The sequence below is a fragment of the Protopterus annectens genome, chromosome 2.part2 (assembly GCF_019279795.1).
Source record: "Protopterus annectens isolate FY-2018-M chromosome 2.part2, PAN1.0, whole genome shotgun sequence".
Classification (NCBI taxonomy): Eukaryota; Metazoa; Chordata; order Ceratodontiformes; family Protopteridae; genus Protopterus; species Protopterus annectens.
The window spans coordinates 347,689,397-347,713,285 of NC_056730.1; the positions used below are offsets into that span (position 1 = coordinate 347,689,397).

At 42.2% G+C, this 23,889-nt stretch overlaps 1 protein-coding gene across 1 annotated transcript in view; it reads right to left on the reverse strand.

The window, feature by feature from the left end:
* COL9A1 (collagen type IX alpha 1 chain) overlaps window positions 1–23,889 on the reverse strand; it is a 655,564-nt gene that overhangs the window by 565,863 nt on the left and 65,812 nt on the right. The window contains exon 4 of the mRNA XM_044063896.1: window positions 5,170–5,302. Coding sequence (XP_043919831.1) covers window positions 5,170–5,302 — 133 coding nt within the window. The remainder of the gene's footprint in view (window positions 1–5,169; window positions 5,303–23,889) is intronic.

A 23,889-nucleotide genomic window follows, 5' to 3' on the forward strand; every position in this document is an offset into this window, starting at 1 on the left:
AATAAACAAACTCTATAATAAAAGGAAAAAATTGCTGTCCAGGGCCAAGAAGGAGCAGGTGCCAAGTTGGAAGCAATCTCTCCTTTCTCTCAACAAACATGAAGGTTAACTTTGAGTCTAAATTGTCCACATCCACCAAGGACAATCACAAGGCCTTCTTCACATATATCCGCAGTCTCAAAGGCAACACCCAAATCTGCTCTGAACTAGTGGTCATTCGCACCACATACACAAATGCCATAGATATAGCCAACCAGCTGGCAGACAGGTTCAATGAAAACTTCACCCCCCTGTCCCCCCATCAGTAAACCAGGACATCCCCAGCATTTTCCCCCCTCCCCACATCACCAGTGAACAGGTCCTTAATGCCCTCTCAAAGGCAAAAAATACAGTCTCCGTGGGACCCGATGACATCCTTGGCTGTAACCTACATGAACTCAGGCATGAGATCTCAGATCCATTAGACACCCTATTAAACCAAAGCCTGAGCACCGGCTTCATCCCAGCTGAATGGAGGACAGCCACTGTCATCCCTCTACACAAAGGTGGAGCATTCACTGACCCAGGCAATTATAGGCCATCAGCCTAACTAGCCTGATCTGCAAGGCCATGGAACAAATTATCATCGACCTTATAATCAAGGACATTGGCAACCTCCAAACACTTGACCCCACACAGTATGGTTTTGTCAAAGGGAGATCATACCTGTTAAACTTGGTCGACTTCTTTGAAACAGTCACCAAAGCCATGGACGAGGGGAAGATGGTGCACACTGCCTACCTTGACCTAGTCAAAGCCTTTGACACTATTCCCCACTCAGGCATAATAGATAAACTCTCCCAGCTAGGCATCAACCCATATGTTACCAGATGGGTAGCTAACTGGCTCATTGATAGAACCCACTCAGTCAAAGTAGGGGAACCCACCTCTAGTAATAGACCCATAATGAGTGCTGTACCACAAGGATCGGCATTGGGGCCTCTACTGTTTCTGAGGTGCAAGCCAAAACCAGTGGTCTGTGGCTGACCACATTTGCAGATGACTGCAATCTGGGTGCTGTCTTAAATTACCCTAGTGATGTGAACATCCTCCAAGAGGGCCTTACCCAAACTAATGACTGGTGCCAGCAGCATGGCCTCAAACTGAATGCCAAGAAATGCATCATTATCCCATTTGGGAAAAACATCATCCCCACTAATTATCACATTAAAAACAATGTACTAAGCATACAATCAGTCGTGAGGGACTTGGGCACGCAGGTTGATAGCAACCTGACTTTTGGCCACCATGTTGGCTCCATTGTACAGAAGGCTTTCCTACATGGCCCATCTCATAAATAAGGGTATTTCATCTAGGAACAAGGAGGTCATAACATCCCCGTACTCCTCCCATAACAGACCTATTATCAAGTACAATGTCCCCTTCGGTATGTACCTTGCCAAGCAAATGCAGCAGTTGGAAAGACCACAGAGGTTCCTGACCAGGAAAATCCAGGGTCTCAAACACCTGTTCTATACAGATAGGCTAAAAGCCCTGTCCCTCTACTCAGTCTCATACAGACTGCTCAGAGATGACCTGTGTCTGGCATACAAGGCCATTTCCGACCCAGCCATGATGGAGTTGTTGCATATCCATAAGACAAACTCCACTCGCACAACCTGCACACAAGGCCTTAACCTGGTCTGTGACATTAATAGAACTTGTCAGTGGAATAGATTTGTGTCCCAAAGACTCCCCCATCTGTGGAATAAATTCCCTCTCCATGTCAAGCAGAGTACCTCTTTAAGAGGAACCTGGATGACTGGATAGGAAACAGAAAATACATCCCTGGGATCCCACCTGTGTCCCTGCTGGACAAGGGAAACAGGTGCTGACTTTGAGGAAACATGAGTGAAATTCTTGGATAGGCTTATAAGGGCCTCTGGGCCAATAGCCTAGTATCATCCTATAAACCTATGTACCTTAAGCTAGGTCTGTTTTTTCATCAGTGTTCACATATGAGGATTAATCTCTCTCTGGTTCCCAAGCTCTACATCTCTCATAGTTATCTTCCTATGAGCCTGTCTAAGCTCTCAACAATTTCTATAGCAGCTCTCTAAGCTCTCAACAACACCTACAGCTACCCTCACACAGCCCAACCTTATAAATATTGTAAATAGCATTCTACTGTTGATGTGTGCATGTAAAGCGTATTTACATTTTCTTAAAAGGTTTTTATGTAAACTGTTTCAACACCTAACACATATGTTTTCCTCAAATGAAACTGTATGATCCTTACCTTCAAGCTTAATTAATTTGTTAACTATGCATGATATTGAATGCATTTATGAGTAACTATTCTACATAATATTATCTTTAATATTAACTATCAGTTGTATCTAAATTGTATAATGCATCATGGAGCTTTTCTCCCTGGGCCTCCACTGAAAATGGGTCAATCCGGCCCAATGGACTTCCCCGGTAATCAAACTGCAAGTAAATAAATAAATATCCTCTCTAAATGGCACCATCATAAGACCAGACTCACACACAAAACTCCTGGGTGTCATCATAGATGACCAGCTCAAACTAGACCTCCACATACTTCATTCCATAAAGAAAACATACCAAAAACTGGGCCTGCTATACAGAAATGGCCAATTCCTGACCCCCAACTCAAAACTACCGCTAGCCCAATCCTATCTCCTCCCTGCCCTTCTCTATGGCTCCCCTCTATTTTCCAATCTACAAAATAACCTGTTGGCAAAACTAGACCAAACCTACAACAAAATTGCTAGATTTGTCACCAGCAGCCCCTATAAATCCCATCACTGCACTGCACTCAAAAAACTATATTGGCTCAAATTCCCATACCTTCTGGCCAAAAGTCATCTTATCCAAGTTTTTAGAATTCTTAAGTCAAACTCTGACTGTCCATCTCTGTCCAACTTGATCTCCTGGAATAGCCCTCCCCATTCCCAGCGCAGCTCGATAAACACTAACTGCAAGTCTATAGACCCAACAAGAACATAGGTAAAATACTCTATAAACACTTCATTTCCCTTATCTGGAACAATCTTCCACTCTAAATCAGAAGCCATACCTCCCTTTCTAACTTCAAACATGACCTGTTACTGTATCTCCATAACAACCCTATATGTACCTGCAACCACCCTACTTAAACCCTCCCTCTCCCTATACCCACTTCACCACTGAGTCTGAACTATAAGACCGTTCCTCTTTCTATAACTTACTGCATCTAACTGCTCTCCCTTTTACGCCCTCCCTCTAGCTCTCTTCATTCCTCTTCTACTACTTTTTCTTCTGCACCATCTCTTCCTCTGATCCGAGGCCCCCCCTTGTACATACACTGTTCTCTACTTTTTACTTCTGCACTAGTTTCATCCTCAGATCTGAGGCCCCCTGCACATGCACAATTGTCCTTCTAGCCACTAATCCAATAATACCATGTTTCTTTTCAGAATAATACCTATAACCTTATTTCCCTTACTGCATACTGCATTGTGTTTTTTTCTTACAACCTTATTATTTATACTTCTTTATGTATAAAGCTATGTATAATTCTATGGAGTACATATTTTTTTCTTATCCATAGTATTCATGACATGTTTTGCTCTGTATTACTGTAAACTTGTTTCTACTTGTATGTCTGTTTGGAGCTTTTCCCCTCGGGTCTCCACTGAAAAAGGGTAAATTCTTACCCAGCTGGTCCAACCCAGTTAACAAATGCAAAATAAATAAATAATGTAAGTTGGGTCCTTTGTAAGGCAATGACAGTTGTATAGTATGCCTTATTTCTAATGCATTTATGATCTCATCAGTCACCTCTATACATTATCTGGGGTCTCACTTTCTTCCATCAAAAAAGTCATAAAGTAAGTCGTTTTTTCATTCCTATTATACTTAACTGGATGCCTTCTTGCTATCCCTATGGCTGTTATCCTAGGTTCATAGGTGTGTACTAGGCTAATGGCCCTGGAGCCTTTACAAGCCTAGCCCATAGAAGTGCCCTGGCATCATGCCGCCCAACATTAGTTCCCAGTGCCTCTATCAAGTACAGCCACTGGAGTGATCCCCGGGTGAACTTTCTGTTACCCATCCACTCATCAAGATTTCTCTTGAAGAGGAACATCGAGGTGCTCTGCTTGACATGTATGGGAAGTCTATTCCAGAGCATGGGTAGTCTCTGGGCGAGGAACTTGTCCCTCCAGCATGTTCTGTTGGTTGTGGTAATGAGGTTGAGGTCTCTGGAGCATGTGGTGTGGAGGGATTGGGATTTCTTTAGATGTAGCATTTATAACAGAGCTGGGTCAGACAAAGCTTTGTACGTCAAGCAGAGATCACTCGAAGTAGGCGATACGAGACAGAGAATAGCTAGAGTCTTTTGAGTCTTTCAAGGTTAAACTGGAACTGAATATTTTAGTTTAAGGTGATTTTTTGCTAGCATTCTAAACATATACATTATCCCTGCTGAAAACAAGGGATAGGTGTAATGCAGTTATTTAAACCTCAATCCAAGCTTTTCTGATTGTATAAGATCAATTAAAATTTTTCTGTCTGATTCAAGTTAACTATTTTCCTGCCCACTGCAACCAAAATACAACCTAACTTGCTTTTCTATTAGACATAATTTCTAATCTATTTCTAACACCCTTAGTTTGACTCCACTTATGTTTCCCTGTTTTTATTGCTCTTTATTCCTTGTTCTGAATCAAGCTCTTGGTCAGCTTCAGTCCTTGTTACTTGAGTCTGACCTTTATTCTCATTTTTCATCGAGTCATCTTGTACCAGTACTTCCTTTTGACCCCAAAAGAGTGAGTCTGAAACAAGTATCAACTCTCTGACATCTTTAAATAGGATCGCTTTTTATATATTGCCCCAATTATTTTGTTGTTGAAGAAAGTTATACAATTTGCACACTGAGCATTCCTTAGCAGCATTCCTTTTACATAAGATGCAGATTTTTTGATCCATCCCTGGCATCCATTCAGTGCCAGTGTTAATTCTATTGGTAAAAATAGCCACACTGATTTTAAACAGTCCTTGACACTATCAGAAAAAAATGGGAAGGATAACAAAGCAGTAACAGAAACCCAGTAGGCTGCACAGGTCCTATAGTTCTAATAGAGACAATGAAATGCCATTTTGATGTAAGTGGGAAGGCATTACCTGGCTGGGATCCTGAAGTCTGCAGTGTGTCCAATTTTGTATGCCAATAGCTGAGATGCTGATCCAGGTATCTTTTGAATAATTCCATTCACATAAGCCGTCTCTAGCTGGAATTGTGAAAGCATATCAAACCCTAGCAAATGATACAAAATATAAGTAATTAGGCTCTTTGGGATTAATTTAAATATGCTAGAAAGGAAATGTTTATTTTTCAGTTTTAGGATAATGCATAAACATTATATTACTTTCTCTTATTGGTTTGCATATTAAATTCACAATTAAAAGGTGGCTTTTTAGATTAATGTCTGAAATCATAACAAAATTTATAATGGTTAAATATGTGTTTATGTCGTTAGTCATGTTAACATGTTGATATCTTCCAGAAACAGTGCATTTTTATCATTATACTATTGATGCCTGAAACAAAAATGTATTCATGATGAGTTGCAGAAGAAAAATTATGTAAGCAAACGTCCCTGTTAAAACACACATGCAATGTACACAGTGCACCAGCAAAACACCAGTATATTTGGTAGAACAATGCATAGGTAAGTAAAGCAGCCTATCCAGCAGTGCATTTTATCTTCATATTATGCTAATCTTGCACATAAATTCCTGCACAGAAATAAGCATGAATGAGCATATCTAAACAATCCTGTCTTGGTTTGTAATTTGTTGTGGAGTTGACTGGTAAGAGAAGTTTTATTTATTTTTATTGTTAAAAGGAGGTGCGACTGCGAGCTATAGTGAGCAGAAGCTACGCTACTGCCCTTCGTGTGTGATATAAAGAAATTACAACTTCTGGCTGGCAGTGTAACAAATGCTATGCATATTTAAAGGTAACAGCTGATAACACTAGTGATCTTTGTTCCTCGTGTCAGAAGTTGGATGATTTGCTTATCATTGTTAGAAGCAATTCTCGACTTAATGATGATGATTGCACTTGTGTAATTGTCATGGCTTGGAGAACTGTTGTATCATATATTAATGACTGGACTGATGAACTAAATAATGTTAGGCATAGAACAAATACAACAGATTTAGGAAATGATGCATCTTATTTTCTGCAAAGAACATTCAACTCCTATGAAACATGATGAGGCCCCTGAGAACTATGTAATAGTGGATGCAAGTACTCCGCAATCTGAGGATCCAATTTGTTTAGAAGGAAACAAAAAAAGAAAGAAAGGAAGAAGTTCTCAACAAATAACAAGGAAGAAAAAGAAACTGACTAATGATTGTAAAGGAAAGAGAATACGTAGTAAAAAGGATTCTGCTTTGTTATGTAACATACTGGTGACAGGGAATGAAGATATCTATCTATCAGAAAACCCTCAGTCTACAGAAAAAGGTATCACCTTTCCAATGGAAAAGGTAGAAAAAAAGAGGGCAGATGAAAAGGAAGAAATCCAAACTGAACGTGGAAGGATTGAAGAACATTACTGTAAGAAAAAAGAAGAGAAAGACAGATGTTGACTACATGGCTCAAGCTGTGGATTTACAATGCCAGTTAGATGAGAATTTAATACGCAGTGAAAACAGTGGGATTAATAAGACTAACAGTGATGAAGATCTATTCTTCGTAACAATTGATAGAGCAGAAATGACTGTATTAGAAGCTGATGATTCTTCAGAGATGAACAGCAAAGATATTCTTGTAATTGGAGATTCAGTTATTAGAGGAACTGATACTTATATTTGCAGAGATTATAATGGACATTGAGTAGTGTTATGCTTGCCAGGAGCAAAAATAGAAGATGTGAAACAAGCCTTGGAATGCCTTAATGTAAGGAAGTATGGATCTGTTTTTATTCATGTTGGTACAAATGATGTCACCAACAAAGATTTTCTGACTGTTAGTCGGGAACTGACAGCCCTCTTAGATTGTATAGCGTGTACTGGTGTTAGGACATATTTTTCACAAATCATCTATAGAAAGGATAGTCAGGTCACTGTGAATGAAAAGATTTTTTTGGATAAACACCTACATGGAAAAAATGTCCTGTTTTAAAAAATGGAAATATGTAGAGCATCCAAGCCTTCTTTTGGGCACACGTGTTCAGACAGGATGGTGTGCATTTATCTAGCTCAGGGAAGAGAATTTTTGCAGCAGATATTTTGCAATATTTGACAAACACTAGCCAGGATTTTTACCAGGTCAAAAATGTAACAGTTCACAGATAGCAATATTTGATGCATCTCTGATGGTTGTTAGGAGCATTAATAATAATTTTTTTTTATTAGAAAATTTGTTAGGTTCCCACAAGATTGATGTTGTTATTGTTTGTGAGACATGGTTAAAGAAAAATGATTGGAAACCAATTCTGACAGGGTATAAATGTTTTTACTGTAACAGACATTCTAATAAAAAAAATCAGGTGGAGGTGTTATGATAGGGATTAAAGATAGCTATGAGACTTGTGATTATTACATGTTCAGTAATAACACCAATACTATAGATTGTGTAACTGTGACAATAAAGACAACCCTGGAATGTATAACAATTGTTGGAGTGTATAGACCACCAACGTCAAGTGCAGATGACCTAGAGGAATTCATACATTTCTTACATGAAACGCAGGAGGGAAGAATAATATTAGCTGGGGACATAAATTTACCAGAAACAGACTGGAATAATATTGATTCAACAACATTAGTAAAGAAATTATTCACAGAGTATATTCAGGAGCAACAAATGCTTCAGATTGTAAAAAACCCTACCAGGGGACGGAATATACTAGATATTGTTTGTGTTCCCAAAGAAATTACTGTAACTTCAAGTCAAGTTTTACCACCATTTATGTGCAGTGATCATGGGGTTATTAAGGTTAATTTGTTGCTAGATAATTCTGCCAAACTGAAATCTAAGCCAATGCACAGAAGGTTAATTACAGATTATAAGGAAGCAAAACAGTTACTATATAAAATTAACTGGAGTGAGGTGTTCAGTGGAAAAATGCAGATGGAACATGAAAAGTTTTGAAAGAGAAATTGTTTGAGTGGAAAAAGTCAAAAAAATGTTTAACATCAGGATCTAGGTGCGTAACATCAGGGGGTTATATTTCCATAAGAACAAGATACCTGATTAAGGTGAGAGACAAAAAATATAAGAAATGGAAGAGAGGTCGAACTACAACTTTGAAAACCGAAATAAACAAGCTGGACAAACAGAGTAAGCATCGTGTTAGACAAGATCAAGAAAAATTTGAAGAAAATTTATATAAAGATATTGAGCATAATAGGAAACCTTTTTATAGATACATAAGATATGGAAGGAGTAAAGATACACAAATTGATAAACTGTGTGCAGATGCTAAAATTTATAGATATATTTACAAAATCTTATACAAAACAGTTTGGCTCCACAAAAGGGGTGGTAAGTTGTCCTAGTGACATCCAGGTAACCCCAGATACTGGAATCAAATTAGATTATATTGAAAAAGAACTGTGCAAACTGGATTCAAGCAAAGTGCAGGGAGGAGTCGGAATAAGTAATAATGACCTGAGAACACTTCAGCAAGAACTTATACTACCATTATATCTATTATTCACTACATCATATAAATATGGGTAGATTCCTCAAGATTGGAGACATGCACTTATTAAACCTGCCTTTAAGGGAAAGGGGAGTAGGACAAACCCAGAATCAGACCCTTAAGTCTACTTTCATGTTGTGGAAAAATAATGGAGAAGGTAATACTGGATAGGTTATTGTCAGAACTGGATAGGTTGGGACTTGAAACCATATATCAGCATGCATATGTTGAAAATAGATCTATTACCACCTGTAACATGATGTTCTATAACAACATAATAACAGCTATGAATTAAAAATTGTGCTGTGATGTGATTTATATAGATTTAACTTCAGCATTTGGCAGGGTCATACACAAAACACTGATCAATAAATTAGTACATCTAGGTGTTGATGTACTGTTGATAAGATGGATAGCTGCATGGCTTACAAATAGGACATGGCAAGTATCACACATACCAGCTGGACAGGTGAAATCTTTGGTTATAGTCAAATGTCCCACAGGGCTCTGTCCTAGGCCCTTACTTGTTTAGATTGTATATTTCAGACCTTACTTTTTCATCTGAGGTGTTCTACAGTCTATATGCTGACGACCTGAAATTGGGTAAACTGATTACAAGTGTTACAGATAAGGCATGTCTGCAAAATAATTTGACTGAATTGACCATTTGGGCACAGGAGAATAATATGTTGATAAATGCATCAAAAACTAAGCATATGAGATTTGGGAGACATAAACTGAAAGGTGAATATTTAATACAGCACGCAGCAATTGAAACTGTAGACTCATTTAAGGACCTGTGTATATGGGTAGATTCAGCTATGAGTTTTTCAAATCATATCAACCAATTGGCTGATGATAGTTATAAAACTATAGGTTGTATAAAAAGATTTATAAAGTCTAGGAAATGAAACATAATGAAGTCATTGTTAGTTACATTAGACCCAAACTTGAGTATAGAATAACAATATGGAAACCCTATAGGAAAACAAGCATGAATAAACTGGAAAGAATACAGTGGAAATATACAAAGGGCATCCATTGATGTGAAATTCTAAGTTATTATGAAAAACTAAAATATCTGAACTTGTACATTGTCTCTTACAGATATTTAAGAGGAGATCTTATTCAGGTATATAGGGCATTTAAGGACAACTACCTCTGGGAATGTTTGGGGTTATCAAAATGCACTAGAGAGTCATCAGACAACATATGTAGAATATTCTATAGGAATGAGAAGTGTACAAATTGGTTCTCTGACAGAGTAGCTGATGCTTGGAACAGACTACCAAATTACATTAAAGCAAGTACTAGTTTAGATATTTTTAAGAACAGCCTGGACATTTATTATGGGAACAAGTGTTTGAGTATATTGGCAAGCTAGAAGGGCATTAATGCCCATGCTTGAAACATTTGTATGTATGTATGATGGAGAAGGTACACCTCATGGCTGCAAAAATAGTTCATAGCGGCAGACTGTAAAGACAGCTGCTCAGTGTGAGAAGTGTAACTCACTGAGCAAGAAACTCCATATAAAGTAGTGTAAGTTCCCTGGAAGGAAGGCTTATACTGCAGTAAAAGAGTGCATGGTTATGTGACCTGCTCAGAGGTACAGAACAGGTAAATGAAGATACTGCAGTAAAAGTGTGCATGGTTATGTGTCCTGCTCAGAGTTACAGAACAGGTAAATGAAGATACTGCAGTAAAAGAGTGTGTGGTTATGTGACCTGCTCAGAGGTACAGAACAGGTAAATGAAGATACTGCAGTAAAAGAGTGCATGGTTATGTGACCTGCTCAGAGGTACAGAACAGGTAAATGAAGATACTGCAGTAAAAGAGTGTGTGGTTATGTGACCTGCTCAGAGGTACAGAACAGGTAAATGAAGATACTGCAGTAAAAGAGTGTGTGGTTATGTGACCTGCTCAGAGGTACAGAACAGGTAAATGAAGATACTGCAGTAAACGAGTGTGTGGTTATGTGACCTGCTCAGAGGTACAGAGCAGGTAAATGAAGATACTGCAGTGTGTGTGGTTATGTGACCTGCTCAGAGGTACAGAGCAGGTAAATGAAGATACTGCAGTAAAAGAGTGTGTGGTTATGTGACCTGCTCAGAGGTACAGATCAGGTAAATGAAGATAAAGGAAATCAAACACAGGACTGCAGACTGAAGCCAGTTAGCACCTCAAAGACTTAATTATCTGCATTAAACTGCCCAGTATCTAAGAAGGCAGAGGACAGCATACAAAATACATTCTGAATCTCTACCCAGTTATTGGAAGCCATGATGTTACATGCCCCAGATGTTCTCTAACTGTTAGACACAGTAATAGTTATAGCTATGTAGCAGCTCTTTTAAATTTATTGGATACCATTAATTCTATATGCAATGAAATGCATGTATTATTGTAAATGCACCACTTGGCCCAAGGCACATAGCATGCATTAGTCTTAAGGGGCTGCACTCCATTAGGCATTGGATAATGTTCAAGCAAACATATTCAGATATCAGTGTGACATAGTCTGTAAGAATACAAGACTACCACATACACCAGGCAAGCTTATCCTTCTTGTAAGGAACAGTACCACACATTTACCTCATAGGTGCATTGCATAGCTGTGTACAAAATGTTAATATGTAAACTGTAGTAAGGTACACAATAGCCAAAGCAGAGGCATAACAGAGTGAAACACCTAAAATTGTGTTCAGAACTGTAGTGCTGAGAAATCTTGCCAAATCAAGTTTATCAGGCAACATGGAAAAAGGGGAAAAAAGTAGCAACAAAGCGATGTGCACAAATTGGCTAATAGAAAACACCAAACTATCGAAGAGGATCAGAAAAATGCATTTCTGGAAATTATAAAGGAACTGTAAATCACTTTAGTATTACATTTTATTATTTTTAGTTGAAGTATAAGAATTATTTCTTGACTCTAACAAAGTTTTAATGTACTTAGTTATTGTTTCAGTTTTGTTTTGAAGTCTAAGTGCTACAATAATATATGTATTTAAAGAAATGTACTACACTAATCCATCTGTAACTATAGCAGTACATTCACACTACACTGACCCTCCTGTAAGTGTAGAAATACCTTTGCACTACACTGACCCACCGGTAAGTGTAGCAGTACCTCCACACTACACTCACCCACCTGTAAGTGTAGCAGTACCTCCACACTACACTCATCCACCTGTAAGTGAAGCAATACCTCCACACTACACTCACACACCTGAAAGTGTAGGAGTACCTCCACACTACACTCATCCACCTGTAAGTAAAGCTGTACCTCCACATTATACTAATCCACGTGTAAGTGTAGCAGTACTTCCACACTACACTCACACACTTGTAAGTGCAACAGTACCTCCACACTACACTGACCCACTTGTAAGTGTAGCAGTACTTCCACACTACATTCATCCACCTAAGAGTGTAACAGTATGTCCACACTACACTAACCCACCTGTAAGTGAATCAGTGCCTCCACACTACACTCATCCACCTGTAAGGATAGCCGTACCTCCACACTACACTCACCCACCAGTAAGTGTAGCAGTAGTTCCACACTACACTCATCCACCTGTAAGTATAGCAGTACCACCAAACTACACTCACCCACCAGAAAGTGTAGCAGTACCGCCACACTACAATGACCCACCTGTAAGTGTAGCAGTACCTCCACACTACACTGACCAACCTGTAAGTGTAGCAGTACCTCCACACTACACTCATCCACCTGTAAGTGTAGCAGTACCTCCACACTACATTCACCCACCTGTAAGTGTAACAGTACCTCCACACTACACTCATCCACCTGTAAGTGTAACAGTACCTCCACACTACACTGATCCACCTGTAAGTGTAGCAGTACCTCCACACTACATTCATCCATCGATAAGCGTAACAGTAAATCCACAATGCACTCATCCACCTGTAAGTGTAGCAGTACCTCCACACTACATAAACCATTTCTAAGTGTAGCAGTACATCCACACTACACAGACCCACCTGTAAGTGTAGCAGTACCTCCACACTACACTGACCAACCTGTAAGTGTAGCAGTACATCCACACTACACTCTTCCACCTGTAAGGGTAGCAGTACTTCCACACTACACTCATCTACTGGTAAGTGTAGCAGTACCTCTACACTACACTCATCCACCTGTAAATGTAGCAGTACCTCCACACTACACTGACCCACCTGTAAGTGTAGCAGTACCTCCACACTACACTGACCCACCATTGTGTAGCAGTACATCCACACTACACTCATCCAAATGTAAGTGTAGCAGTACCTTTACACTACACTCATCCACATGTAAGTGTAGCAGTACCTCCACACTACACTGACCAACCTGTAAGTGTAGCAGTACGTACACACTACAATGACCCACCAGTAAGTGTAGCAGTACCTTGCCGCTACACTCATCCACCTGTATGTGTAGCAGTACCCCCACACTACACTCATCCACCTGTAAGTGTAGCAGTACCTCCACATAAGACTCATCCACCTGTAAGTGTAGCAGTACTTCTACATGACACTCACCCACCTGTAAGTGTAGCAGTACCTCCACACTACACTCATCCACCTGTAAGTGTAGCAGTACCTCCACACTACACTCACCCACCTGTAAGTGTAGCAGTACCTCCACACTACAGTGACCCACCAGTAAGTATAGCTGTACCTCCAGACTACACTCATCCACCTGTAAGTGTAGCAGTACCTCCACACTACAATGACCCACCTGTAAGTGTAGCAGTACCTCCACACTACACTCATACACCTATAAGTGTAGCAGTACTTCACACTACACTCATCCACCTGTAAGTGTAGCAGTACATCCACACTACACTCATCCACCTGCAAGTGTAGAAGAACCTCCGCACTACAATGACCCACCAGTAAGTGTAGCAGTACCTTCACACTACAAAGACCCACCTGTAAGTGTAGCAGTACCTCCACACTACAATACCCCATTTTGTAATTGTAGCTGTACATCCACACTACACTCATCCACCTGTAAGTGTAGCAGTACCTCCACACTACACTCATCCACCTGTAAGTGTAGCAGTACATCCACACTACACTGACCCACCTGTAAGTGTAGGAGTACCTCCACACTACACTCATCCACCTGTAAGTGTAGCAGTACATCCACACTACACTTACCCACCTGTAAGTGTAGGAGTAACTCCACACTACACTAATCCGCCTGTAAGTGTAGCAGTACCTCCACACTACACTGACCCACCTGTAAGTGAAGCAGTACCTCCACACTACACTCATCCACCTGTATGTGTAGCAGTACCTCCAAACTATACTCATCCACCTGTAAGTGTAGCAGTACCTCCACACAACACTCATCCACCTGTAAGTGTAGCAGTACCTCTACACGACACTCACCCACCTGTAAGTGTAGCAGTACCTCCACACTACACTGACCCACCTGTAAGTGCAGCAGTACTTCCACACTACACTCATCCACCTGTAAGCGTAGCAGTACCTCCACACAACACTCATTCACCTGTAAGTGTAGCAGTACCTCTACACTACACTCACCCACTTGTAAGTGTAGCAGTACCTCCACACTAAACTGGCCCACCTGTAAGTGTAGCAGTACCTTCAGACTACACTCATCCACCTGTAAGTGTTGCAGTACCTCCACACTACAATGACCCACCTGTAAGTGTAGCAGTACCTCCACACTACACTCATCCACCTGTAAGTGTTGCAGTACCTCCACACTACAATGACCCACCTGTAAGTGTAGCAGTACCTCCACACTACAATGACCCACCTGTAAGTGTAGCGGTACCGCCACACTACACTCATCCACCTATAAGTGTAGCAGTACTTCACACTACACTCATCCACCTGTAAGTGTAGCAGTACCCCTACACTACACTCATCCATCTGTAAGAGTAGCAGTACCTCCGCACTACAATGACCCACCAGTAAGTGTAGCAGTACCTTCATACTACACTGACCCACCTGTAAGTGTAGCAGTACCTCCACACTACAATAATCCATTTTGCAAGTGTAGCAGTACATCCACACTACACTCATCTACCTGTAAGTGTAGCAGTACATCCACACTACACTGACCCACCTGTAAGTGTAGGAGTACCTCCACACTGCACTAATCCGCCTGTAGGTATAGCAGTACCTCCACACTACACTGACTCACCTGTAAGTGTAGCAGTACCTCCACACTACACTCCCCCACCTCTAAGTGTAGCAGCACCTCCACACTACACTGACATACATGTAAGTGTATCAGTACCTCCACACTACACTGACCCACCTGTAAGTGCAGCAGTACTTCCACACTACACTCATCCACCTGTAAGTGTAGCAGTACCTCCACACTACACTGACCCACCTGTAAATGCAGCAGTACTTCCACACAACACTGACCCACCTGTAAGTGTAGCAGTGCCTCCACACTACACTGACCCACCTGTATGTATAGCAGTACCTCCACACTACACTCATCAACCTGTAAATGTAGCAGTACCTCCACACTACACTGACCCACCTGTAAGTGCAGCAGTACTTCCACACTACACTGACCCACCTGTAAGTGTAGCAGTACCTCCACACTACACTGACCCACCATTAAGTGTAGCAGTATATCCACACTACACTCATCCAAATGTAAGTGTAGCAGTACCTTTACACTACACTCACCCACATGTAAGTGTAGCAGTACCTCCACACTACACTGACCAACCTGTAAGTGTAGCAGTACCTACACACTACAATGCCCCAACAGCAAGTGTAGCAGTACTTCACACTACACTCATCCACCTGTAAGTGTAGCAGTACCCCTACACTACACTCATCCATCTGTAAGTGTAGCAGTACATCCACACTACACTCATCTACCTGTAAGTGTAGCAGTACCTCCACACTACACTCATCCACCTGTAAGTGTAGCAGTACCTCCACACTACACTGACCCACCTGTAAGTGTAGCAGTACCTCCACACTACACTCACCCACCTGTAAGTGTAGCAATACATCCACACTACACTCATCTACCTGTAAGTGTAGCAGTACATCCACACTACACTGACCCACCTGTAAGTGTAGCAGTACCTCCACACTACACTGACCCACCTGTAAGTTCAGCAGTACTTCCACACTACACTCATCCACCTGTAAGTGTAGCAGTACCTCCACACAACACTCATCCACCTGTAAGTGTAGCAGTACATCCACACTACACTTACCCACCTGTAAGTGTAGGAGTAACTCCACACTACACTAATCCGCCTGTAAGTGTAGCAGTACCTCCACACTACACTGACCCACCTGTAAGTGAAGCAGTACCTCCACACTACACTCATCCACCTGTATGTGTAGCAGTACCTCCAAACTATACTCATCCACCTGTAAGTGTAGCAGTACCTCCACACAACACTCATCCACCTGTAAGTGTAGCAGTACCTCCACACTACACTGACCCACCTGTAAGTGTAGCAGTACCTCCACACTACACTGACCCACCTGTAAGTTCAGCAGTACTTCCACACTACACTCATCCACCTGTAAGTGTAGCAGTACCTCCACACAACACTCATCCACCTGTAAGTGTAGCAGTACCTCTACACTACAATCACATACTTGTAAGTGTAGCAGTACCTCCACACTAAACTGACCCACCTGTAAGTGTTGCAGTACCTCCACACTACAATGACCCACCTGTAAGTGTAGGAGTACCTCCACACTACACTAATCCGCCTGTAAGTGTAGCAGTACCTCCACACTACACTGACCCACCTGTAAGTGTAGAGGTACCTCCACACTACACTGACCCACCTGTAAGTTCAGCAGTACTTCCATACTACACTCATCCACCTGTAAGTGTAGCAGTACCTCCACACTAAACTGACCCACCTGTAAGTGTTGCAGTACCTCCACACTACAATGACCCACCTGTAAGTGTAGCAGTACCTCCACACTACACTCATCCACCTATAAGTGTAGGAGTACCTCCACACTACACTCATCCACCTGTAAGTGTAGCAGTACCCCCCACACTACACTCATCCACCTGTAAGAGTAGCAGTACCTCGACAATACAATGACCCACTAGTAAGAGTAGCAGTACCTCCGCACTACAATGACCCACCTGTAAGTGTAGCAGTACCTCCACACTACAATAATCCATTTTGCAAGTGTAGCAGTACATCCACACTACACTCATCTACCTGTAAGTGTAGCAGTACATCCACACTACACTGACCCACCTGTAAGTGTAGCAGTACCTCCACACTACACTAATCCGCCTGTAAGTGTAGCAGTACCTCCACACTACACTGACTCACCTGTAAGTGTAGCAGCACCTCCACACTACACTGACATACATGTAAGTGTATCAGTACCTCCACACTACACTGACCCACCTGTAAGTGCAGCAGTACTTCCACACTACACTCATCCACCTGTAAGTGTAGCAGTACCTCCACACTACACTGACCCACCTGTAAATGCAGCAGTACTTCCACACAACACTGACCCACCTGTAAGTGTAGCAGTGCCTCCACACTACACTGACCCACCTGTATGTATAGCAGTACCTCCACACTACACTCATCAACCTGTAAATGTAGCAGTACCTCCACACTACACTGACCCACCTGTAAGTGCAGCAGTACTTCCACACTACACTGACCCACCTGTAAGTGTAGCAGTACCTCCACACTACACTGACCCACCATTAAGTGTAGCAGTATATCCACACTACACTCATCCAAATGTAAGTGTAGCAGTACCTTTACACTGTACTCACCAACATGTAAGTGTAGCAGTACCTACACACTACAATGACCCACCAGTAAGTGTAGCAGCACCTTGCCGCTACACTCATCCACCTGTATGTGTAGCAGTACCCCCACACTACACTCATCCACCTGTAAGTGTAGCAGTACCTCCACACAAGACTCATCCACCTGTAAGTGTAGCAGTACTTCTACAGGACACTCACCCACCTGTAAGTGTAGCAGTCCCTCCACACTACACTCATCCACCTGTAAATGTAGCAGTACCTCCACACTACAGTGACCCACCAGTAAGTATAGCTGTACCTCCAGACTACACTCATCCACCTGTAAGTGTAGCAGTACCTCCACACTACAATGACCCACCTGTAAGTGTAGCAGTACCTCCACACTACACTCATACACCTATAAGTGTAGCAGTACTTCACACTACACTCATCCACCTGTAAGTGTAGCAGTACATCCACACTACACTCATCCACCTGTAAATGTAGCAGTACCTCCACACTACAATGACCTACCTGTAAGTGTAGCTGTACCTCCACGCTACACTGACCCACCTGTAAGTGTAGCAGTACCTCCACACTACACTCATCCACCTATAAGTGTAGCAGTACATCCACACTACACTCATCCACCTGTAAGTGTAGCAGTACTTCCTCACTACACTGACCCACCTGTAAGTGCAGCAGTACATCCACACTACACTGACCCACCTGTAAGTGTAGGAGTACCTCCACACTACACTCATCCACCTGTAAATGTAGCAGTACCTCCACACAACACTGACCCACCTGTAAGTGTAGGAGTACCTCCACACTACACTAATCCACCTGTAAGTGTAGCAGTACCTCCACACTACACTGACCCACCTGTAAGTGTAGCAGTACCTCCACACTACACTCATCCACCTGTATGTGTAGCAGTACCTCCAAATTATACTCATCCACCTGTAAGTGTAGCAGTACCACCACACAATACTCATCCACCTGTAAGTGTAGCAGTACCTCTACACGACACTCATCCACCTGTATATGTAGCAGTACCTCCACACTACAGTGACCCACCAGTATGTATAGCTGTACCTCCAGACTACACTCATCCACCTGTAAGTGTAGCAGTACCTCCACACTACAATGACCCACCTGTAAGTGTAGCGGTACCTCCACACTACACTCACCCACCTGTAAGTGTAGCAGTCCCTCCACACTACACTCATCCACCTGTAAGTGTAGCAGTACATCCACACTACACTCATCCACCTGCAAGTGTAGAAGAACCTCCGCACTACAATGACCCACCAGTAAGTGTAGCAGTACCTTCACACTACACTGACCCACCTGTAGGTGTAGCAGTACCTCCACACTACACTCATCCACCTGTAAGTGTAGCAGTACCTCCACACTACACTCATCCACCTGTAAGTGTAGCAGTACTTCCTCACTACACTGACCCACCTGTAAGTGCAGCAGTACATCCACACTACACTGACCCACCTGTAAGTGTAGGAGTACCTCCACACTACACTCATCCACCTGCAAGTGTAGCAGTACATCTACACTACACTTACCCACCTGTAAGTGTAGGAGTACCTCCACACTACACTAATCCGCCTGTAAGTGTAGCAGTACCTCCACACTACACTGACCCACCTGTAAGTGTAGCAGTACCTCCACACTACACTGACCCACCTGTAAGTTCAGCAGTACTTCCACACTACACTCATCCACCTGTAAGTGTAGCAGTACCTCCACACAACACTCATTCCCCTGTAAGTGTAACAGTACATCCACACTACACTTACCCACCTGTAAGTGTAGCAGTACCTCCACACTACAATAATCCATTTTGTAAATGTAGCAGTAATCCACACTACACTCATCCACCTGTAAGTGTAGCAGTACATCCACACTACACTGACCCACCTGTAAGTGTAGGAGTACCTCCACACTACACTCATCCACCTGTAAGTGTAGCAGTACCTCCACACTACACTGACCCACCTGTAAGTGTAGCAGTACCTCCACACTACACTGACCCACATGTAAGTGTAGCAGTACCTCCACACTACACTGACCCACCTGTAAGTGTAGCAGTACCTCCACACTACACTGACCCACCTGTAAGTGTAGCAGTACCTCCACACTACACTCATCCACCTGTAAATGTAGCAGTACCTCCACACTACAATGACCTACCTGTAAGTGTAGCTGTACCTCCACACTATACTGACCCACCTGTAAGTGTAGCAGTGCCTCCACACTACACTCATCCACCTGTAAGTGTAGCAGTACCTCCACACTTCACTGACCCACCTGTAAGTGTAGCAGTACTTCCACACTACACTCATCCATCTGTAAGTGTAGCAGTACATCCACACTACACTCATCTACCTGTAAGTGTAGCAGTACATCCACACTACACTGACCCACCTGTAAGTGTAGCAGTACCTCCACACTACACTGACCCACCTGTAAGTGTAGCAGTACCTCCACACTACACTGACCCACCTGTAAGTTCAGCAGTACTTCCACACTACACTCATCCACCTGTAAGTGTAGCAGTACCTCCACACTACAATAATCCATTTTGTAAGTGTAGCAGTACCTCCACACAACACTCATCCACCTGTAAGTGTAGCAGTACATCCACACTACACTTACCCACCTGTAAGTGCATGAGTACCTCCACACAACACTCATCCACCTGTAAGTGTAGCAGTACATCCACACTACACTTACCCACCTGTAAGTGTAGGAGTAACTCCACACTACACTAATCCACCTGTAAGTGTAGCAGTACCTCCACACTACACTGACCCACCTGTAAGTGTAGCAGTACCTCCACAATATACTCATCCACCTGTAAGTGTAGCAGTACCTCCACACTACACTGACCTACCTGTAAGTGTAGCAGTACCTCCACACTTCACTGACCCACCTGTAAGTGCAGCAGTACTTCCACACTACACTCATCCACCTGTAAGTGTAGCAGTACGTCCACACTACACTCATCCACCTGTAAGTAATGCAGTACCTCCACACTACACTCATCCACCTGTAAGTGTAGCAGTACATCCACACTACACTGACCCACATATAGTACCTCTACACTACACTGACCCACCTATAAGTGTAGCAGTACCTCCACACTACACTGACCCATCTGTAAGTGTAGCAGTACCTCCACACAATACTCATCTACCTGTAAGTGTAGCAGTAGCTCCACATTACAATAATCCATTTTGTAAGTGTAGCAGTACATCCACACTACAGTCATCCACCTGTAAGTGTAGCAGTACATCCGCACTACATTGACCCACCTGTAAGTGTATGAGTACCTCCACACTACACTCATCCACCTGTAAGTCTAGCAGTACATCCACACTACACTTACCCACCTGTAAGTGTAGGAGTACCTCCACACTACACTAATCCACCTGTAAGTGTAGCAGTACCTCCACACTACACTGACCCACCTGTAAGTGTAGCAGTACCTCCACAATACACTCATCCACCTGTAAGTGTAGCAGTACCTCCACACTACACTGACCCACCTGTAAGTGTAGCAGTACCTCCACACTACACTGACCCACCTGTAAGTGCAGCAGTGCTTCCACACTACACTCATCCACCTGTAAGTGTAGTAGTACCTCCACACTACACTGACCCACCTGTAAATGCAGCAGTACTTCCACACTACACTGACCCACCTGTAAGTGTAGCAGTACCTCCACACTACACTGACCCACCTGTAAGTGCAGCAGTACTTCCACACTACACTCATCCACCTGTAAGTGTAGCAGTACCTCCACACTACACTCATTCACCTGTAAGTGTAGCAGTACCTCCATACTGCACTGACCCACATATAGTACCTCCACACTACACTGACCCACCTATAAGTGTAGAAGTACCTCCATACTACACTGATCCACCTGTAAGTATAGCAGTACCTCCACATCATCTTAATAACACTATTGAAAATGTCATTTTGTTCAAAAACCTAGGGATTTGGTTGAACCCCTTCTTAAATTTCCATCTCTGTCTGGGCTACACACAGGCGCACACACACACACACACACACACACACACACACACACACACACACACACACACACACACACACACACACAAATCAACTCTCTCCAATTCTGGACTAATAGGATCTCTCCTTTTATATTTGGACCCTGTAGAAATGCCATAGGTAAGGGTATGTCAATGGTTCAGATATAATATCATCTCCCTCATAACTGCTGCAGCTTCCAAAAGAAATATATCCACCATTCAGTCCATTCCAATTGGCATTTGGAGATTCATCATTCACTCTCCAATAAATGAGCACCACTGCAAAATTACTGAAAGGGTAACTGTCTACCTGTGAATCAACATGCTAACTTTCTACTTATCTTTCAACTATTTAAACTTATGAAGAATGACACCTTCCCCCACCAGTTTCCAGACTATTCACAGGTGCACCAACATACAACCTTAGACATCTTAATTACTCATGTTCTCTCTCCAAACCCCCCAAACTAGGCTTCCCTGCACAGACCATGACTTCCCAGTTGTTTGTCCAAAGCTGTGTGAATCTCTCATTCTTCTTAATCCATTTCCATTGACAAATAAAAGCACATTTCAAGACTATAACAAAATGCACCTGCTATCGTTTTGGTCATAAAATGTAACCTCGTCATTCCTTTCTTCTGTCTATATTCCTTGCTCTGACTCCATTTCTGATTGTAATTCTTTCCACATGCCAACTCTGATGCCACTCTGTATAAGATGTGTGTATATATTGTGTTTTTTCTTCACTCTGTAGGCAATGTCATTTATCTATTGCCTTTATGCCCTCAAGTCAGCTATGATATTCACTTTATATATAATAAATGTATATATTGCATTTTTATCATTCACTGTAATGTCATGTATCTATTTTGTTTTTCCGGGTTGAAACTAAATAGGTACAATGGAATAAGTGCTCCTTAAAGAAACTAAAACAGCATGTGAGGGATGTACATGCTTCACTTCCTTGGATAATATCTTGCCTACATGCTTATCAAAAACAAACACACTACATCCTTTACACATACTGCTTACCACACGCACGGGCCCTCTTATGCTGAGGCACTAAAAAAAATCATCTCCAAATCTCAAAGACCTCCTAAACCATCAAACTGCAACACCTACCCTCAGCAATCACTAAAGCACACACCAAAAGCAACACCTACACCACACATAAGCCTACACCCAATGATCCCCAAAGAACAAAGCCCATAAGTCAAGCAAACACTTTACCTGGTTCTCTTGTCATAGGGGATTCCATTGTACAACACATGGATACTTCTCTCACCAGGATGGAGAAGATAATGGATAGTTACCTACCTGGAACTAGAATCCACAGTACCACACATGCACTCAAGTCACTGTACCAAACATACCAATATGATTCTATCATACTACAAGTTGGTGTAAATGACCTAAGACATACCTCACTGGACTACATGAAGAGACTTTATGGATCTCTCTGAATATGTGTCAGGTAATATCAAAATGACAAAACTACCAACATAGCAAAACAGACAAAAAACAACTCAAAGCAATTTTAAGGTGTTACTGCTCATTACAAGAAGCCTCAACAAGAAACTGCATATCGCACATGCTCTCCTCACTCTGGAGAATGTAGACTCTGTGGTATTAATAGGTATTAACAAGGCTTGGCTTAAAGCTGCAGAAAAGAACTCCAGCAGTGGAAGGCTATGGTGCCTTTCACACATTTAGACCAACAGCAGCACAGACAGGAGAAAAGGTGGAAGTGTTTCAATCTATGTTAGCATCAAATACAACTCTACGGTGGTTCAAAAGGATGATGCCCTGGAGTTCGTCTATGTCCAAGTCTCCATAGACAAGGTTCCCTAAGATGTCCTGGCCAGTTAGAGGTCATCCTCTATGACCCATGAAGTTCATTACTCTTACCTAGAACTACTAGAGCTACTCACCATTCAGCCAAATATCTTATTCATGGGAGACTTTAATTACCCCTCTATAGACTGTGAAATGTACATTGCCACTAGCTCAGAGGCACATCATTCCCTGGACTTTATCAACACAAACACCCTAGACCAGATAGTGCACTCTCCAACCAGAGGATCAATCACACTGGTCATAGTACTCACCAACATGGATGAGCATTGCCCCCCCCACCCCCATGCCATGTCCTCATTAGTGAAGTTGGACCACAAAACTGTCTCCCTCAAAATAAAAATCAACCTGGAAACTGAACTAAATGTACAACAGTTAGGAATTATACTAAAGCACACAACATCTCACTAACCATCTGTTTGTCAAAATTCATGACTCCCGCAAACCTCGAGAACACAGCTAAGTTACAGAATT